At 40.7% G+C, this 16,103-nt stretch overlaps 1 protein-coding gene and 1 non-coding gene across 3 annotated transcripts; one reads left to right on the top strand and one right to left on the bottom strand.

Annotated features, from left to right (window-relative positions):
* On the top strand, positions 1 to 15,068 carry LOC131664239 (V-type proton ATPase 116 kDa subunit a1). 2 transcript variants are annotated; one of them, XM_058935179.1, is made up of 14 exons: positions 1 to 234; positions 10,567 to 10,726; positions 10,814 to 10,993; positions 11,108 to 11,236; positions 11,314 to 11,420; positions 11,698 to 11,824; positions 11,887 to 12,063; positions 12,134 to 12,346; positions 12,413 to 12,626; positions 12,695 to 13,121; positions 13,186 to 13,313; positions 13,391 to 13,617; positions 13,692 to 14,098; positions 14,189 to 15,068. In XM_058935179.1, exons 2-14 carry the CDS (start codon positions 10,610 to 10,612, stop codon positions 14,289 to 14,291), a joined length of 2,556 nt encoding a protein of 851 aa, XP_058791162.1. In that variant the 5' UTR covers positions 1 to 234; positions 10,567 to 10,609; the 3' UTR covers positions 14,292 to 15,068. The 2 variants fall into 2 exon arrangements, with proteins under 2 accessions (XP_058791162.1, XP_058791163.1); XM_058935180.1 differs by having other exon boundaries at positions 2 to 234; positions 11,344 to 11,420.
* LOC131664391 (U4atac minor spliceosomal RNA) lies at positions 5,834 to 5,968 on the bottom strand. Its single transcript, XR_009301935.1, has one exon. It is a non-coding gene; the product is annotated as a U4atac minor spliceosomal RNA (small nuclear RNA).
* Positions 15,069 to 16,103: the final 1,035 nt, after the last annotated feature.

The raw sequence follows: 16,103 nt of genomic DNA, 5'->3' as shown, positions 1-16,103 counted from the left end.
GTCGTCCGCGCGACGGTTTCACTCGCGTCGCTGCCCGCCGTCGACGCCGCCGCCGCCGCAGCCGCGCAGTAGTGCCTTGCTACGCACGCCGGTGGATAGAGCAGTGTGTGTCGCCGCAGTGGTGGTTTAGTGGTGGTGGCCATGGTGATACCTCAGTGAATTATTACATACCGCTCGGCCGTTTCTTTTTTTTCTTATCCACCCTGTAGCTTCGCGTGCGGCTTCTTTCGATCGGTGAGTGTTGCTTGCTACTTTCTACAGAAAAAAAAGAACGTACAACTCGTAGCGTGAGTTTTTGACTCCCTTTGAATGTGAAAAAGCAAATTTTGACGATTGAATGAAGTGGCAGCGTGTACGAACGCTCATTCAAGCGGTGATTATTTTATCAGCCGAGATTAGAAGTTTTTTTCTGTCTCGCCGTGACTCGTAAAAATACATACGTCCTCTCCTTCTTTCTCTCTATCGGTCTTCGTCTATGCTGAGTTTTTCATGTACCCATGAGCTTGATGCTCGGACTTCAGGATTAGCATTCGTCATTGCCGCGCTCTCGTAACAGCGCGGTTATTGCTGGCAATTCGTGACGAACTAATTGAGAACCCGTGACAGAGAGAGAGAGAGAGAGAGAAAGAAAGAGGAAAATACCTCTCTTTTTTTATTTTTCCAGCGCGAGTGTCGCGTCGAAAAAAGTAAAAGCGATCAACGAGCGAAAGCGAGCGTGCGCAGCGTTACATAATTCGTTAAAAAAAATTACGCGACGGACGCTAATGGAGAGCTCTATTTACCGGGTAACGATGAGAGCGCGCGCCGGCAGCAAGGAAAAAGGGAGAGAGTAAACTGGAGCGCCCATGGAAATTTGTGGAATGCGATCGGAACGCAAAATCGTTTATACGTCATCGTCGACAACGAAGCATTGTCGCGCCCGCACCAACTAGGCGGGATTCTATTTTCGAGCTGGAAATAGGTTGAAAGAGAGAAAGAGAGAGAGAGAGAGAGAAACCACGCGCGTCAAAGCATGCAATTGGCTCGCGACTGCGCTCTTTTTCTCTTTCTTTCTTCTCTCGCAGTCAATTGCTCTCTGCGGCTTCGTTTTCATAGGAGTGCATAAAGTGCGAATAAAAACTCTCGCCGCGTGCGCGCGCGTGTGTTTTGAAACACATTTTACGATTGCGCGCAGTCGAATTATTGTTTTCAAAAAGAGAAGTTTATAGCGCCAAGAGGAATTATCGTTAATTCGAATTGCGACTAATGCGCGAGAGCAAGCTTTACGAGCTTTTGGCTATGAGCGAAACTATGTCGGAGCAGAGTTTTTGCTTTCCATTTCAAAAATAGCTAGTTTATTTATGAGAGGGTCACGATCGATCTATTACACTGCACAAAGTCGAATAATTATCAAGAAAGTTGTTTCGATAATTGCGTGTACGACAAGATAGAGGCAAGTAATGATTAAAGAGAGTTAGCTGGTAATAACGTAATAATGTAACTTCAACTAATATGGTTAAAAGTGGTTATTGTTAAGAAAGACGATTGATTTGTTCTACAAGTTAACATTTAATAGTAACAAAATAGATATGAGTAATATCGTAAGTTACATATTTCGACAAAGAGATACGAACGCACCATTCGTCATGCGAGCGATCCCTCCTATAATCTATATCCTACCCTTCGGTAAAAAAACCAGAGGGAAACCGCGCCGCGAACTAACCGCAGCTGACGCGTAAATGCAGATGTAATGCAATTTCGACGAATTCTGCCGGAGTACGAGGGCCTCTTAGTAGTTATTGTCGCGTAAAGCTACAAAGCTAGCTAACGAACGAACCGGTCGTCGGCACTGAGTTGACCCACTGAGCTCCGGCTGCGACGGGTCACGTGCTGCAATTGCGCTAACAGCGCAAGCCACGTGCTCCATGATGCACCGCGCTCGCAACTATCCTGAGCCCAGGAATCTGGGTAAAGTCGCTCTTAGCATACATCTGTTATCGACTGGCCGCGCGGTTAAACGATATACTCGAGCACAAGGATCAGCTATCAGGGTTTTAATTGGCTCGAGCACGACAAGCATCTAGTGTAACTTAATTACACGCATGTTTTGTCGCTTGCGCTGCGGGCCGAGCGCGTTGCGGTTCCCTCCTCAAAGATATCGGGCCAATAACAACGAGCGTTGCGCGACCTGTGGTGAATCGCTAGTCCGGGACGTCGGTTGATAATTGCCGCGCTCTTTTCAATTCTGTCACGACGGTGGCGAGAGCGGCCGCGCGGACGTGCTTATCTCACGCCGATCGCGAGCTTATTAAATCGGAAAGAGCCGGTAAGCGATATACGATTGAGCCGTGTGGACTAAACACGCTGAGAGGATATTTGATCACCCTTTGATTGCAACGCGACAGTGTGTATAGTTGTTTTGCACGATTAAATATTTGGTTACGTGAACGCGCGAGCGAGATTTAATTTCGTTGACTTTCTGAGCGTCGTATCGGTTAAACCTATTTAGAAAGTCTCGTTTCCTGTGAGAATAATTAGGCTCTGTTATTATTTTAAAATTTATCGTTTTGTTTCGACTGAATTCACTCGATAAAAACGGTAGCGCGTTCAAGTACTCGAAGCAAGTTTAATCAAAGCTAATATAGTTTGACGAGGCAAAACTTTTCCATTTGAATTGGCGCATGTGTGATGTATGCCATTCGACTCGTCGGCATGGACATTGCCAGCGTAATTGGATTGAATAACTAGATGAACGGGCGACCACGATTTGCCTAGATTCGTCATTGCGCGCGTCCGCGAGCTGCACAACCGCCAAGCTTTCAATTGGAAGTTTAGCTACACATGATCCGCGTGCGGTCGAAAGGATTTTCAATTTATGCACACACATCGACGTGCGCAGGGACGGGCGAAGAATGTGCGCGCATTATCGCGTCCACGGCGGTACGAGCGCCGGAAGTGCGAAAATAGCTCACCGTGATACTTTTCGAATTTAAATCGAGGGAGTGAATTCTATTTGTGATTCGCTTATAAATCGTGTATCGTGATCTCGCGCGTGCGCTGCGCTCTTTTTTTCTCCCTTTTTTTTCTTTTTCGTTTCGCGCTAGACAGGCCTGAAATCTGAGCCTCGCTCGCACTTCCGAGATCGTCACACTAAAGAGCCTGTGTCAAACGAGACGAGCTTTCCTCATCCGTTTGCCAACGTAAAAACGTCGCGTTAAGAAAATTTTGCTATTATAACTCTATCGTGGCAGCGGCAATGATTCAGCATTAAACGAGAAAAGTGCGCGCGTCCGATGAAATTATATACCTGAACGAACTGGCAAAGCTGCTTCTCCTTTTTCTTTTTTTTCGTTTTTTTTTGTCGATCAAACGAGCTAAAGATATTTCTTGATTAGCTTAATCAGCACCGGGCGTTTTTTTATCTGTTCGCAGTTACAATATCATCACGAGCTTATTGTTTTTCTGTTTTTTTGACACAGAAAAAGACTTTGGAAGATACGCGTGACATCACAAACAAGTGAGAGGAAAGCTTTTTTTGACGCGTGCGCTTCGTAGTTCGCACACGCACACGCATACACACACACACACACTATCACACTCACGCGCGCGCGTGCAAGATTGAGATAAGATTATGCCGATGGACATTTGGACATTAGAGTCATTAAGTCGTTAATTGCCAATGAAGGTCCCCATCGAAGCCGATTCTCTGTTTAGGCAGTAGCGAGCGCGTGATGTTTTATTCACTGGTGCCGGAGTACGATAAAGCTTTGCCTTGACTTTCGTAATTGACGACACGCCTCGTCGATTTGTCTCGCCGTTATGAATTTCGTGAATTTTAAATACGTAGATCACTTGTGTACAGCCAGACGATTGGCAGCGCCTCTTCGTTGATTTTTCTTATCGAATTGGGCAATGAATTCTTGACCGAGCCTTATCGAGAAAACAATCACGCGCTAAACTATTGCTTTCCAAATAATTTTTTCTCGCGCTACATTCATTACGAGTGGCGTTAGATTTGGAAGGAGCCGGCTGAGAAATTTATCGATGATAAAAGAGTCTTAGTGGCAGAGTACACGCACATAATCAAAAACAAAGAAAGAATCAGTGAGGAATAACCCGAGCACCACTCGGCGTGACAGGACAAAAAAAAAAATATTTTCGGAAAACGAAGAATAAGGTCCCACACCCTCGATTTATCCGAGCCACGGTAAACTCACTGGCTCTTTTATTGGCCTTCAATTTCCGGGTCGCGCGCACTCGTAGCACGAATAAGAAAAGCTACAGCTTTTTCGCCCTCGGTATATCACCCTCGTGTGTATTACCTAATAACACACGATATCTGTATATACGCGAAGAAGAAAAGACCTAGCGGATCGTTCGTTTGCGCCCCGTTAATTTTAACGAAGCCTAAAGGCGCTCTCATGATTTTTCGCGCAGGCTGTGTGTCAGCTCAACGATCGATCAGTTACTCATTCCCTGTCTGCAGGTGAGTCGCAACTGGATGAAGGACAAGCCTTCTTTCCATGTAAGTACGCGCGCGTGTGTGTACTTGTGATTATTGAGCTACATAGAAGGGGGCAGGGATATGCGGAGTGGCTAGCCTCTTTTCACTCTTTTCGTAAAATAGATCGATAAATATTTAGAGAATGTCCTTTGCATATTTATGACTGCTTTGTGAATTAAAGGCGGGGCGTTTTCTTTTTCCCGTCACGTCGATCGATTTTAAAACACACCGCTCGATCGATTCGTCATTGTTGCGCAAAGGCCAATTAATCGCGCAAACTCCGCGCGAATTCGGTGGTTACGTATCCTCGGATCGTATTAAACGGTTTATCTCTCGCGTGCGCCACTAAAATTGGCCGTGGGTTTGTTTGCCGCGGAGCGCGAAAGAATTCAAAGTTTGTTATTCCATTCCTCCGGCTCTCGTAACGCGCGGCGTTGATTGAAAATAAGAGGGCAATCCGCTCAACCATGTGCACCACGCCCGCGTCAAAAACAAAAAAGGGAATGGAAAATGCATTTCTAAATCGCGCGACTGCGCGTTTCAGCCGCAACGCTAAAGGGAGTTGAAGCTGCAGGCGAATGCGAAAATACACGTAGAGGCAAGGACGCTCGCGGAAGCCGCAAATTAGTAACTAGACCGCTGACCCACATTACCCTCCGTGTCCATTCTCTCCGTTGCACGTGACGAGGGACGTATTGCAATTATAAAGAGTACGTGTAAGACGCATCGCGGATATTTCCACTTCAATGTCATTCATCCGATGGCGGAAGCGCGCTTCTATACGTATTCTACTGTCAAAATGGGTGTAATAAATTCATGAGTGTTCGCGTAACAGCGGCGAGCTGCTTAGCGACGAACGCGCGAATAAACATTTATAGGTATTCCGACTCGCCACTAACTGCCGAGAATTCCAGCAACAGCAATGAAAATAACAAAGTAGTCCAGGCTTTCGTGCGACATATTACACCACAAGTCTTCCTTTTATTCGCTATGCGCGCTCTTTCCCTGTCGACGGCAGGTACTTACTTTATCGATCGCTCGCTCGGCTCCAATGCACACACGTGCGCGCGGACACGTTGTGCCGCACGGTCATTGATCGTTATGTTAGCCTAACTATAAGTTTAAGTGGATAAGTAGTCACGCTCGATGTTAGATGGACAGGCTTGGCTCTAAGTACAAGTTAAATATTTAATAATCGCGCTCGAAAATCCTGAGTACAGTACAATTGTTTGAAAAATAAATATTACGAAAATAATGAGAATATTAAAAAATCTCACCCAACGATATGACATTTTTTTTCCATTTGATCATACCAAACATCATAAATCAACCCCTTGTAAAGTAAAGGGGTTCCCCAAAAATTGCATCCATACGAGATATAATTCTGTCTCGATGATGCGGATTGATTTAATGTCAAATGGTGTCAGCATCAGTACCCTCGCTAAACGCTCATTGAATACTATGCTCCCACTAGACAAGGATGTAAAGAGCGATGTCGAGGTGCTCGGCTATATGCTAGAACTGAGTTAACTCGTATGCGAGTGAAATTGCGACATCTGGTGGTCGCTTCGCGAAGCGGCTTTACCGTCGAAGGGCCCTTACGTGCGAGAATAAGGACCATGACTCAGACGCTGACGTTTATTTACTACTTCTTTTCTTTTTTCTACTGCACTCCCGTGTGCCATCGATCGTGCGGGATCGTCATTTCAGTTATGACGCTTTTTCTCCAATCACAGACTATGGAAAATAATCTAGCGCACATTTATCGCTGGGTAAATTAGCATTATGAAATGTAGTTTTTACTGGAGAGAAATACGGCGATGCGCGAACCTCTCTTTCTTGTTTTATTTCGAATACCACTCACGTTTCCGCGCCCAAATGCCAACGACAATAGCAGCTTTTCCGAGTGGACTTTGATGGATGCTATGATAAATGACCGTATGACCGTAACTCGGACGCGTGCGATTGCCATCATGCTCAGCTCACGTTTTCTGAAATTTCTGGACACATATTTTCTGATGATCGCGCTATGGTTTTGATGTTACAAATCATTCCTAGTTAATTTTGTGTAGCTAGAAAATTTGCCATAGAAAAATAGTGGAAACGACATCGCGGTAAATAGTTTTATTTAGCAAGTAATTAACGAATGGAGAACGTTGCATTAATCATTTGTCGGTGTATTTTTAGAAGACTGGCTTGAACGTGCTAACCTGATAGAAGGCATACCACTTTCGAATGTCGAAAACTCAAGTTACCTCGAGAAAAATTCTCCGCGACATGCTCAATATTTCATACAGACTGATAAGTCGCTGTGACGTTAATCAAGGAAAATGTGTTTTAAGTTAAGAAGCACGAAGGTTATGAGCATATTCGCGCTCGAACCCGCAGAACAGTGATCATGCGTTGTCGAGTCAGCCGTAAACGTTTAAAATGGGTAATAATAATTTTCGTGTTTGCATAATACAGTTGGCTCGATGGCACTGGGGATAAGGATAAGCTACTTGCGTAAGACCATCGGCTGGCAATGTTTACTTAAAATAAGAAACTGAAAATCGCATTTTTCTGTTGTTCTAAGTGGTGCTTCTAATGAAATTCTAATTTTCATGTTATTCTTGTTGCATTTAAATTCTTTGTCGTTAGTTATTCGGAAGTATTGAAAAATACACAACGGGTGAAACCATTGATTTGTATCTGTGCACCACGAGCATTATGAGGAAGGTTGCATCAAAGGATGTTAGGAGGTCAGTATTGTAAAGCAAACGTGAACGAGATTACGATGTGATGAAACGTCAGATAATAAACAGCAAATATGCCTGTGTTATTTTTTCGCAGGAAGTTCAATTATTTGCCTATACCTCGGTCGTTGCGTCGTTACATGTCATTTGGCGATTTACTCTCTGGCGTATGAATCATTTCGTCTATTTTTTTTCACACGTATACTTTGTGTCAGGGACTAGGACTTATGTCAGTTTTTTCCAATACAAGAAAACGACTTCTGTGAATGCAACATTGAAAGACACGATGAGAAAAACCAACAGCTCTATACGCGGTTTTCCATTTTCAATTTCAAAAAGCAGTATTCATACACAAATTTTACGAATGCCGTCGACACATAGACAGTACGCACATAACTTTTCCGACAGCAAATAACAATTACGTAAAGATATACTCGTATTTTCACGTGGTGCCCCCACCCGCATCCTTAATGTGTTGTTTATCTAGCATCTCAAATCTTGACTCATCGAGCTGTAGGTTGCTGTTTTTCATGCATCGAATTTACAATGCCTCTCGTCCCGGAAGTCCAAGTGAAAAAAAATCGTATCTCTTTTTTCCCACTAGTTGTACTCATCGCGGTGGCACGTACACGCACTGATTGATTGAGCTTTGTAAACAAGAAAATTTATTACAGGTACGACACCTATAGAAAAGTTGTGTATATAGTACAGCGAGCGATCTAGAGAAATAGTCATAGTCGGGCTCTCTCTCTCTCTCTCTCTCTCTCTCTCTCTCTCTCTCTCTCTCTCTCTCTCTTATCCCCCACCCCTCTCTCACTATTTCACGTGTCGACTGTGGACAAGCCATCAAGAGAGAAAGATAAGACTTGCGCGCGCTTTGTACACCCAAAAAAGGGTAGGGGAATCTCTTATCTACTTGACGTCTCCGACGCAGATTGCTCTACCGTTTTTTTTCTCGTTATGCCCCCCTTACCAGACCAGGTACAATACAGTTCGTGAGCACACGGCAGTTGCGAACCCGTGAACGTGCCGAGTGCTGCGAGTTTTTCACTATTCTTTCACGGTTTCTATGTGTGAACTTACTTTGCTTTTTTTCGACGTGATTGCTTCGTTTACTGCTGCGTAAAAACCAATGGGATACTGTGCGTCACATTGTCTGTGCTTTTTCTAAACAGGACATTTGAATAAACAAAGAAGGAAATATTGTTGTACGTAAGTTTTAACGAAAGATTTTCAGCATTGGCTTATCGCGGAAACCCCGTGTGCTTTAACTATTTAAAGACAAGAATAATTAAACTCGGTAAATATTCAACTAATGCACGATGCTTTTTCGATAAAACAATAGCGTCAGAAAAGAGCACGCGAGCGAGATTTTAATGGAAGTTAGCTGGCTTGCGTATACACACACACACATATATATATATATATATATATATATATATATATATATATATATATATATATATATCGAGAAAAAAGAATCAACCCTTATTAGAGGCGGCCGCTCGGGTAAGTGAACCAAAAAGGATGAACTTTGAATGACACGAGTCGATGCCCTACACGCTCTCCCGAGCTTTTCTTATATAGACATTCGCTCATTGTTAGAAGCGCGTGGTTAGCACGTGAGCCGGCTAAAGCCTAACCCAAGGTATGCTTCAGTTGTTGTACGCGGTTCTATATATACGTATATGTAGAAGTTATTTTCTCCTTCCTTTTTTTCTTCTGTCTTTTACTTTTGGAGTTGATAAGGTAAAAGTGCTCGTGATTTTTTATTGACTAAGCGAATTATAAATTTTTTCCTACTCTCCAAGCTGATTGGTTTTTTAATTCTTTCGCTCGACAGTCAAGAAATTTTTGTCCATTTGGAAAAATTTAAACGACTGCGCAATGTTTCGTCATGATTATTGTACATTTCAATTAATTTGCTTCTTCAACTAAGTATTTCAAGTTGCTACTTTATCTCGCTTGATCGCGTGTGAAAGATAAGGCAGCACACAGAGTTAAGAGAACAATTTATGTAATAATCAGCGCCATCTTGATTAATAAGTCAAGGAGGTAAATGTAAATGTGCGACCTGTTATATTTGTGTTAATTTTCCGTTGCCAAGTTTTTCACTCATCCGTTGACAAAATAGACAACGAAAATGTTATTTTTGTTATCTGTCGTTGTTTTATAAACTGGCCTCTTCGTTGTTACAGTTGATCGAGGTATCATTTTTGTAAGTAGTGAAATCACAATTACTCGCGCTTTCTCCACTTTGTAGATCGATTTTTACACTGTTATATGATTATCGTTCATTATTCATTGCTTGTTTTTGATACGAAGTAATTTATATAAACTCGCGGGGCATTTTTTTGCTTCAATCAATTGCCGTTGTTCTTTTGCTTTTCTGAAAAGTTCCATTCGGATTTAATTCAAATTTTGTTGAACAGCGTCACCGTGACATTAATAAAACATACAAAAAATTGAGAAAAGGTAGAAAAAATCAATGCAGGAATGTTAATAAACTTTTTTAGACCACCGTAGATAAGATTATACCGAACAAGATACAGAATGTCGGTCGACAGAACTACACGGTCGTTATCTTGTAAAGCGCCGTTAATTTTTAAATAATGACGAATCCTTGAAACGGTAATAAACTTATTTAACGCATGAATATGATGAAGTTTGCGACAAAAGATGATTCGATAATAATAACATTGAATTATAATCAGATTTCTATTCTTTACTTTATTAGCTAACTTTAAATTACTTCTTTGTGCATTCAAACTCCACACAGTAGTATTAATATAGAATAGCCAAAAATAGTTTGTGATTAAAATTAATAATAGAATAAATAGAGTAGCGACAGGAAAAGAGTCACATGCGTGCACTCGCGAATAAGCAGTGCGTGACAGATTCAATGACCGTAGTTTATCCGATTAGATGATTTGTGGCATGACTTGAAAAAAACATTCTTTTCTTTCTTTTTTTTTCATTGTAGCAGATCACATGGCTGGTTAAAAAACGTCAGGTGATGAAATATTACTGGTTCTCAGAATATTCAATTGTTGCAGCGGAAAGTTAATTTTTTCAACAACATTTTTCAATCGAAGCTCATTCTCACTTATTTATACCTTTTTATTGAATTCATAAGTCTATTGATCGATCCAGAAATATGAAGTTTTTCTTCAAATAAATTATACACGCAGTTCTATGAAAAAAGAAATACGGAGAAGACTTTCAAAGTCAACACTACAATCAGATCGCTCATAAATCAAAAAGCCCGTTTCAATTCGATCGGCAAACAGCGCAAAGAATATACGACTGAAAATGTGAAAAATTCAAGCAAACAATTGTGAATTGCAGGGGTAGCAAGTGAAAAAAAAAGCGCTGAACGCCCTCGACGAAGATGGGGGCGATGTTCAGAAGCGAAGAGATGGCCTTGTGCCAGCTGTTCATTCAGCCAGAAGCAGCTTATCTCTCGGTCTCAGAGCTTGGCGAGACCGGCACCGTTCAATTTCGCGACGTAAGTATCTGCGCGTCGATTTATTTTTTTCTGCTCAGCCGTCTCATATGGCCAATGTCAATCTTGAAATATAATCTTTTTTCACAGCTCAACGGCGATGTCAATTACTTCCAACGGAAGTTCGTTAACGAGGTGCGTCGTTGCGATGAAATGGAAAGAAAACTTAGGTACATCGAAGCCGAAGTGAAAAAGGACAATGTGCCTATCGAGGATAACCTTAGCGAGTTGCCTCGAGCACCTAATCCTCGCGAAATTATTGATCTCGAGGTAATCGAACTTTCAATTATTGATTGGAATTAAGTTTATTCCCCTCACATACACGTATTTTCGGGGCTTTTTCGTATTGCTTTTTTCACATTACTAAAATTTCAATGAATACAGGCGAGAATAGAGAAGACAGAGCACGACATCCTGGAGTTGAGTCAAAATGCGGTAAACCTGAAGAGCAATTATTTGGAACTAATGGAGTTGCGCCATGTACTGGAGAAAACCCAGGTGTTCTTTACGGAGGTAGTTAATTGTATTTCGGCAACTTGTAAATACGAGTGAATCACCATCGTATAATCGGTGCTCACGTTTTGTCGAAGAATCAAGGTTCGTTCCTTCTGTATCAACAGGAAGAGGCCAACGACTCGATCACTCGTGCTCTTATCAACGAGGAGATGCAGAATACCAGTCAGCGTGGACGTCTTGAGTAAGTTGCCGTTCTGTGACGAGCAGAATACTGCAGCTCTCTGTCTATAATGCTTTTTGGTTTTTATACATGAAAATAAATGATTTTTATAATTTCTATGTGATTATAAAAATCAAATAGTTGAATAGACAGAGAGTAGAAAAGGAATATGCATCAATAAACTGGAGGAAAGGCTCAATTGCGAGATCAGCCAGAGGACAACGATTGGACTGGATTTCAGAGGGAAACAGTAAGCTTTTGAAGCAATCTCGTAAGTTTGGTCTTCCTTCATTTCCAGATTCGTTGCTGGAGTGATCAATCGCGAGCGTATGCCAGCATTCGAACGTATGTTATGGCGTATTTCGCGTGGTAATGTCTTCCTGCGTCAGGCAAGTTTGGAAAAACCGCTTGAGGATCCGAACACGGTATGTCGAAAATTTTAATTTACCAAAAAAACGAACATTATCACCTAGGGATGTTTTTACAGGGAAACGAAATCTTCAAAACTGCCTTTGTAGCCTTTTTCCAAGGTGAACAATTAAAAAGTCGTATCAAAAAAGTTTGCAGTGGATTCCACGCCTCCTTATATCCTTGTCCTAACAGTCACTCTGAGCGTATGGAAATGCTCAAAGGAGTGAGGACTCGACTTGAGGATCTCAATTTAGTAAGCGTTTCGGAAAATTCAATTTTAACATAGTATATACATGATTTATTTTCAACGGAATATCTCTTAGGTATTGAATCAAACTCATGATCACCGTCAACGCGTACTTCATAGCGTTGCCAAGGAGTTGCCAAACTGGACTATTATGGTGCGAAAGATGAAAGCAATTTACCACACAATGAATTTGTTCAACATGGATGTATCGAAAAAGTGTCTTATCGGAGAGTGTTGGGTTCCCATGTCTGATCTCACTGTTGTGCAACATTGCTTGACTGAAGGATCGGTAAGTCTAGTAAATATTTGTGATTCAATTACAAAAAACACGTTGAAAATTTTTTTGTTACTTCAGCGTCTTTGCGGTAACTCCATTCCTTCGTTCCTTAACGTGATTCACACCGATGAGGATCCTCCTACTTTTAATCGAACAAATAAGTTCACAAGAGGTTTTCAAAATCTCATCGATGCCTATGGTATTGCTTCTTATCGCGAAGCTAATCCAGCGCTCTACACCATTGTGACCTTCCCATTTTTGTTTGCTATTATGTTTGGTGATGCTGGTCACGGTAAGAAAAGATCTCTTGATATTCTTACGTGAACATAGATATTTCAAACAATATGTATACTACGGTAGGCCTCATAATACTGTTGTTCGGTGCCTATATGGTTATCTGGGAGAAGAAATTGCAAGCGCAAAAGTCGAACAACGAAATATGGAATATTTTCTTTGGTGGTCGCTACATCATTTTGCTCATGGGCATGTTTTCCATATATACGGGAATCATTTACAATGACGTATTTTCCAAATCCATAAGGGCCTACATCCCTTCATCTTGGATTGTTCCGAAGGATATAACATTCAAAGATATACAAACTCATAAGATTATACTTGATCCTAAAAGCTATTACAGAGGCGATCCTTACCCAATTGGCATGGATCCAATTTGGATGTTCGCTGATAACAAAATTATATTCCTCAACTCTTACAAAATGAAACTTTCCATCATATTTGGAGTTGTGCATATGATATTTGGAGTTTGTATGAACGTTGTCAATATATTGTAAGTTTTGGTATTTCAATTTTCGAAGGAATAGTTAATTCAGAAATGGCCTAATTTTTTTCAGTCATTTCAAAAAATATGCTAGCTTTTTTCTCGAGTTTCTACCCCAATTAATCTTCTTGGTGCTCTTATTTGCGTATTTGGTGACACTGATGTTCACAAAATGGATACTGTATAGTAGAATGAATGAAGGTGAGTTATCATTTTTTTCATTTTTTAGAAATATTATTAGAATTTTACGAATATTTACATATTTGTTCACTTTAAAGGGGTTTGGAGTGAAAGTTGCGCTCCATCTATCCTGGTAATCTTCATCAATATGATGATCTTTCAAGAGAACAAAGCACTTAAAGGATGTCGTTCAAATATATTTAATCATCAGGAATTAATGCAAAAAATTTTCGTATTCGTTGCATTAGCATGTATACCAATAATGCTACTTGGAAAACCGCTCTACATACTTTGCATTAAAAAAAGCAATAAAGGAAAGGTTTATGTGAGTGATCAATACAATACGGGCAATTAAAATGCTTTCTAAAACTATAAGTGATTTCCAAAAAAAATTTGTAGACAAATGGATCAGCCGGTTCCCAAGACATCGAGTTACAAACTAGTAATGGCGCAACAAGCCAAAGCGTAGCAGCAGCGAATAGTAACGACGGTGGCCACGACAGCCACGACGATGCGTTTGGCGAAGTCATGATCCATCAAGTGATCCACACAATTGAGTACGTGCTGTCGACAATATCACACACTGCCTCATATTTGCGTCTTTGGGCCTTGTCTCTTGCTCATGCCCAATTGTCCGAGGTTTTGTGGACTATGGTGTTACACTTCGGATTGGGCGCCAATGATGGCGAGTACGTCAAGGCTGTGGTCCTCTTTTTCATTTTTGGCGCATGGGCATTCTTTACGCTAGCTATACTTGTTATGATGGAAGGATTGTCAGCTTTCCTTCACACACTTCGCCTTCACTGGTAAGATATTGTTCAATGATTGGTACACCTTTTATTTTTTGTCAAAGACCTATTAATAAACTCAATTGGTTTGATCAATTCTATTTGAAGGGTTGAATTCATGAGCAAGTTTTACGTTGGCCAAGGATATGCTTTCCAACCGTTCTGTCTGAAGAATATTCTTGATACAGAAGATACAGTAGAGCAGGAATAAAAAAAGAGAATAAATAAAAAGAACAAACTCGCGTCTTCTCGTCGTCGTTACGCTCATAGACGAGACTTCAATATTTCATTCGCGAAAGGTCTTTGTGCATTCGACGGACGTACGCGCAACACGTGTGTGCTTATTTGACTTGAGACTGACTGCTTTTTTTCAACTCCTCCGATCAGTGTTCTGTATAATATTCTTGACTTTTCATGCTGAGAATTATTCACCGGTAGCTTTATCGTTTCATAGAAAATCGTAATTACAATGATTGTCAAGCACAAATATATCTAGATAATTTACTTAGCTGATATTATTTGATTTTTACGACTTTTACAAATGTTATTTGACTTGTAAGATTGACGCGTTTATGGAGATTTTTCGCAGAATTTTTTTTCGTAAAAACTATAATTGTCGTCAATGTGTAACTACGTATGTGAAATGTTAACTGTGCGAGGACAGTCTACGTAAATGTATAATATTGCAGAATTGTATTTTTATATTATTAACGTACAAGTTTCAAGAAATGAGCTGAATGTTTGTTGGCCATTTTTTTATAAGATAAGTGCGTATAAAACAAGAACTTGTTGTGTACACTTCATTGAATGCACTATCGATTGAGAAATGAAATTATACTAGACCACGTATTTTCTTATAATGTATATTCTTATATTCCATGCTTGCGATATATGATGCTTCGATGAAAGAATGACCAAAGATGAAGGACCAAATTTTTTTTTTCAGTACATTATAAAAGAAATGGACAATAAAGAACATCTATTTGAATAAAAAATCTTAAATCTCTAGCTTTATTTTCGGAATGCATATTTGTGATAGCACAGCAAACATTTTTTAAGTTTGTAATTTCAAGCGGAAAAATGATTGATCACCCCGCCCCCAAAAGTTTCCATGTGTGGTGTTTATTCGTCATAGTTCGTGGGCGCACAAAACGTGAACGTTTCTGTGATCAATTAACTAAGTGCGATTTAGCACCGCGATTTAGCTAAATACTCGGAATCGTCAGTAGATCTTAAACTATATCGACCTCCATCGCGATGAAAATCTTGGTAGTCACGAATGAGGCCGTGCGCACGCAAATCAAATGCACCACACACGATTTTAGTATACCATTCGATCATTATTTTACGAAAAGTCGACATTTTTTTTCTTAATTGGATTTGTCTTTATTATACGCGATAAGCAGAACAATGAAAGTGTCAAAACTAAATAATTTTTCTTTGTTTCGCAATGAAATTAATCATGTTTGCGTTTAATTTATCAGATTGTAAAGCAAAAGCTTACCGTTAATTTTAATTGCTGAGCGGTTACTCAACTCCGAGTGACCGAGAAACCAATCAAGTTTTACTGTACCCAAACGATTCGATGTCTCCCGATAAAATTTTGCTCGCGGTCATTTATCTGGCTGACTGTATCTCTCTTTCTCTCTCTTCCTTTCAAGCGCATTTAGGATTGCGCTTTGCACGCGCAGCATCTGTATCTGTTGCACTGACACGCGCAGTGAAATGTGAAATTGATTTGAATAAATATAAGAAGAAATACTATATAAAGTTCTTACTGCGTAGCAAAAGTGCGTGAGTTTATGCTTGTAAGACTGAAAAGGAGAGTATCAATTTTTCGGTCGGGAGCAGCAAACGGAATTGAAGTGAAAAATGGAGCAATTAGTGCCGCAAAGCTCGTGGATAGAGAGCGCGCGAAAATATGCACCGTAAAATTTGTCCGTCTGGCGTTAAATCGCCGGCGCGCATTAATCGATATTCCGCCCAATCTAGCATCGAAGCCCGTTTCCGCTTTTACGCGCCT

The sequence above is a fragment of the Phymastichus coffea genome, unplaced genomic scaffold (assembly GCF_024137745.1).
Source record: "Phymastichus coffea isolate CEN01 unplaced genomic scaffold, Cenicafe_Pcof_1.1 PCOF00043, whole genome shotgun sequence".
Taxonomy (NCBI): Eukaryota; Metazoa; Arthropoda; class Insecta; order Hymenoptera; family Eulophidae; genus Phymastichus; species Phymastichus coffea.
This window is presented reverse-complemented; position numbering and strand designations above follow the sequence as displayed.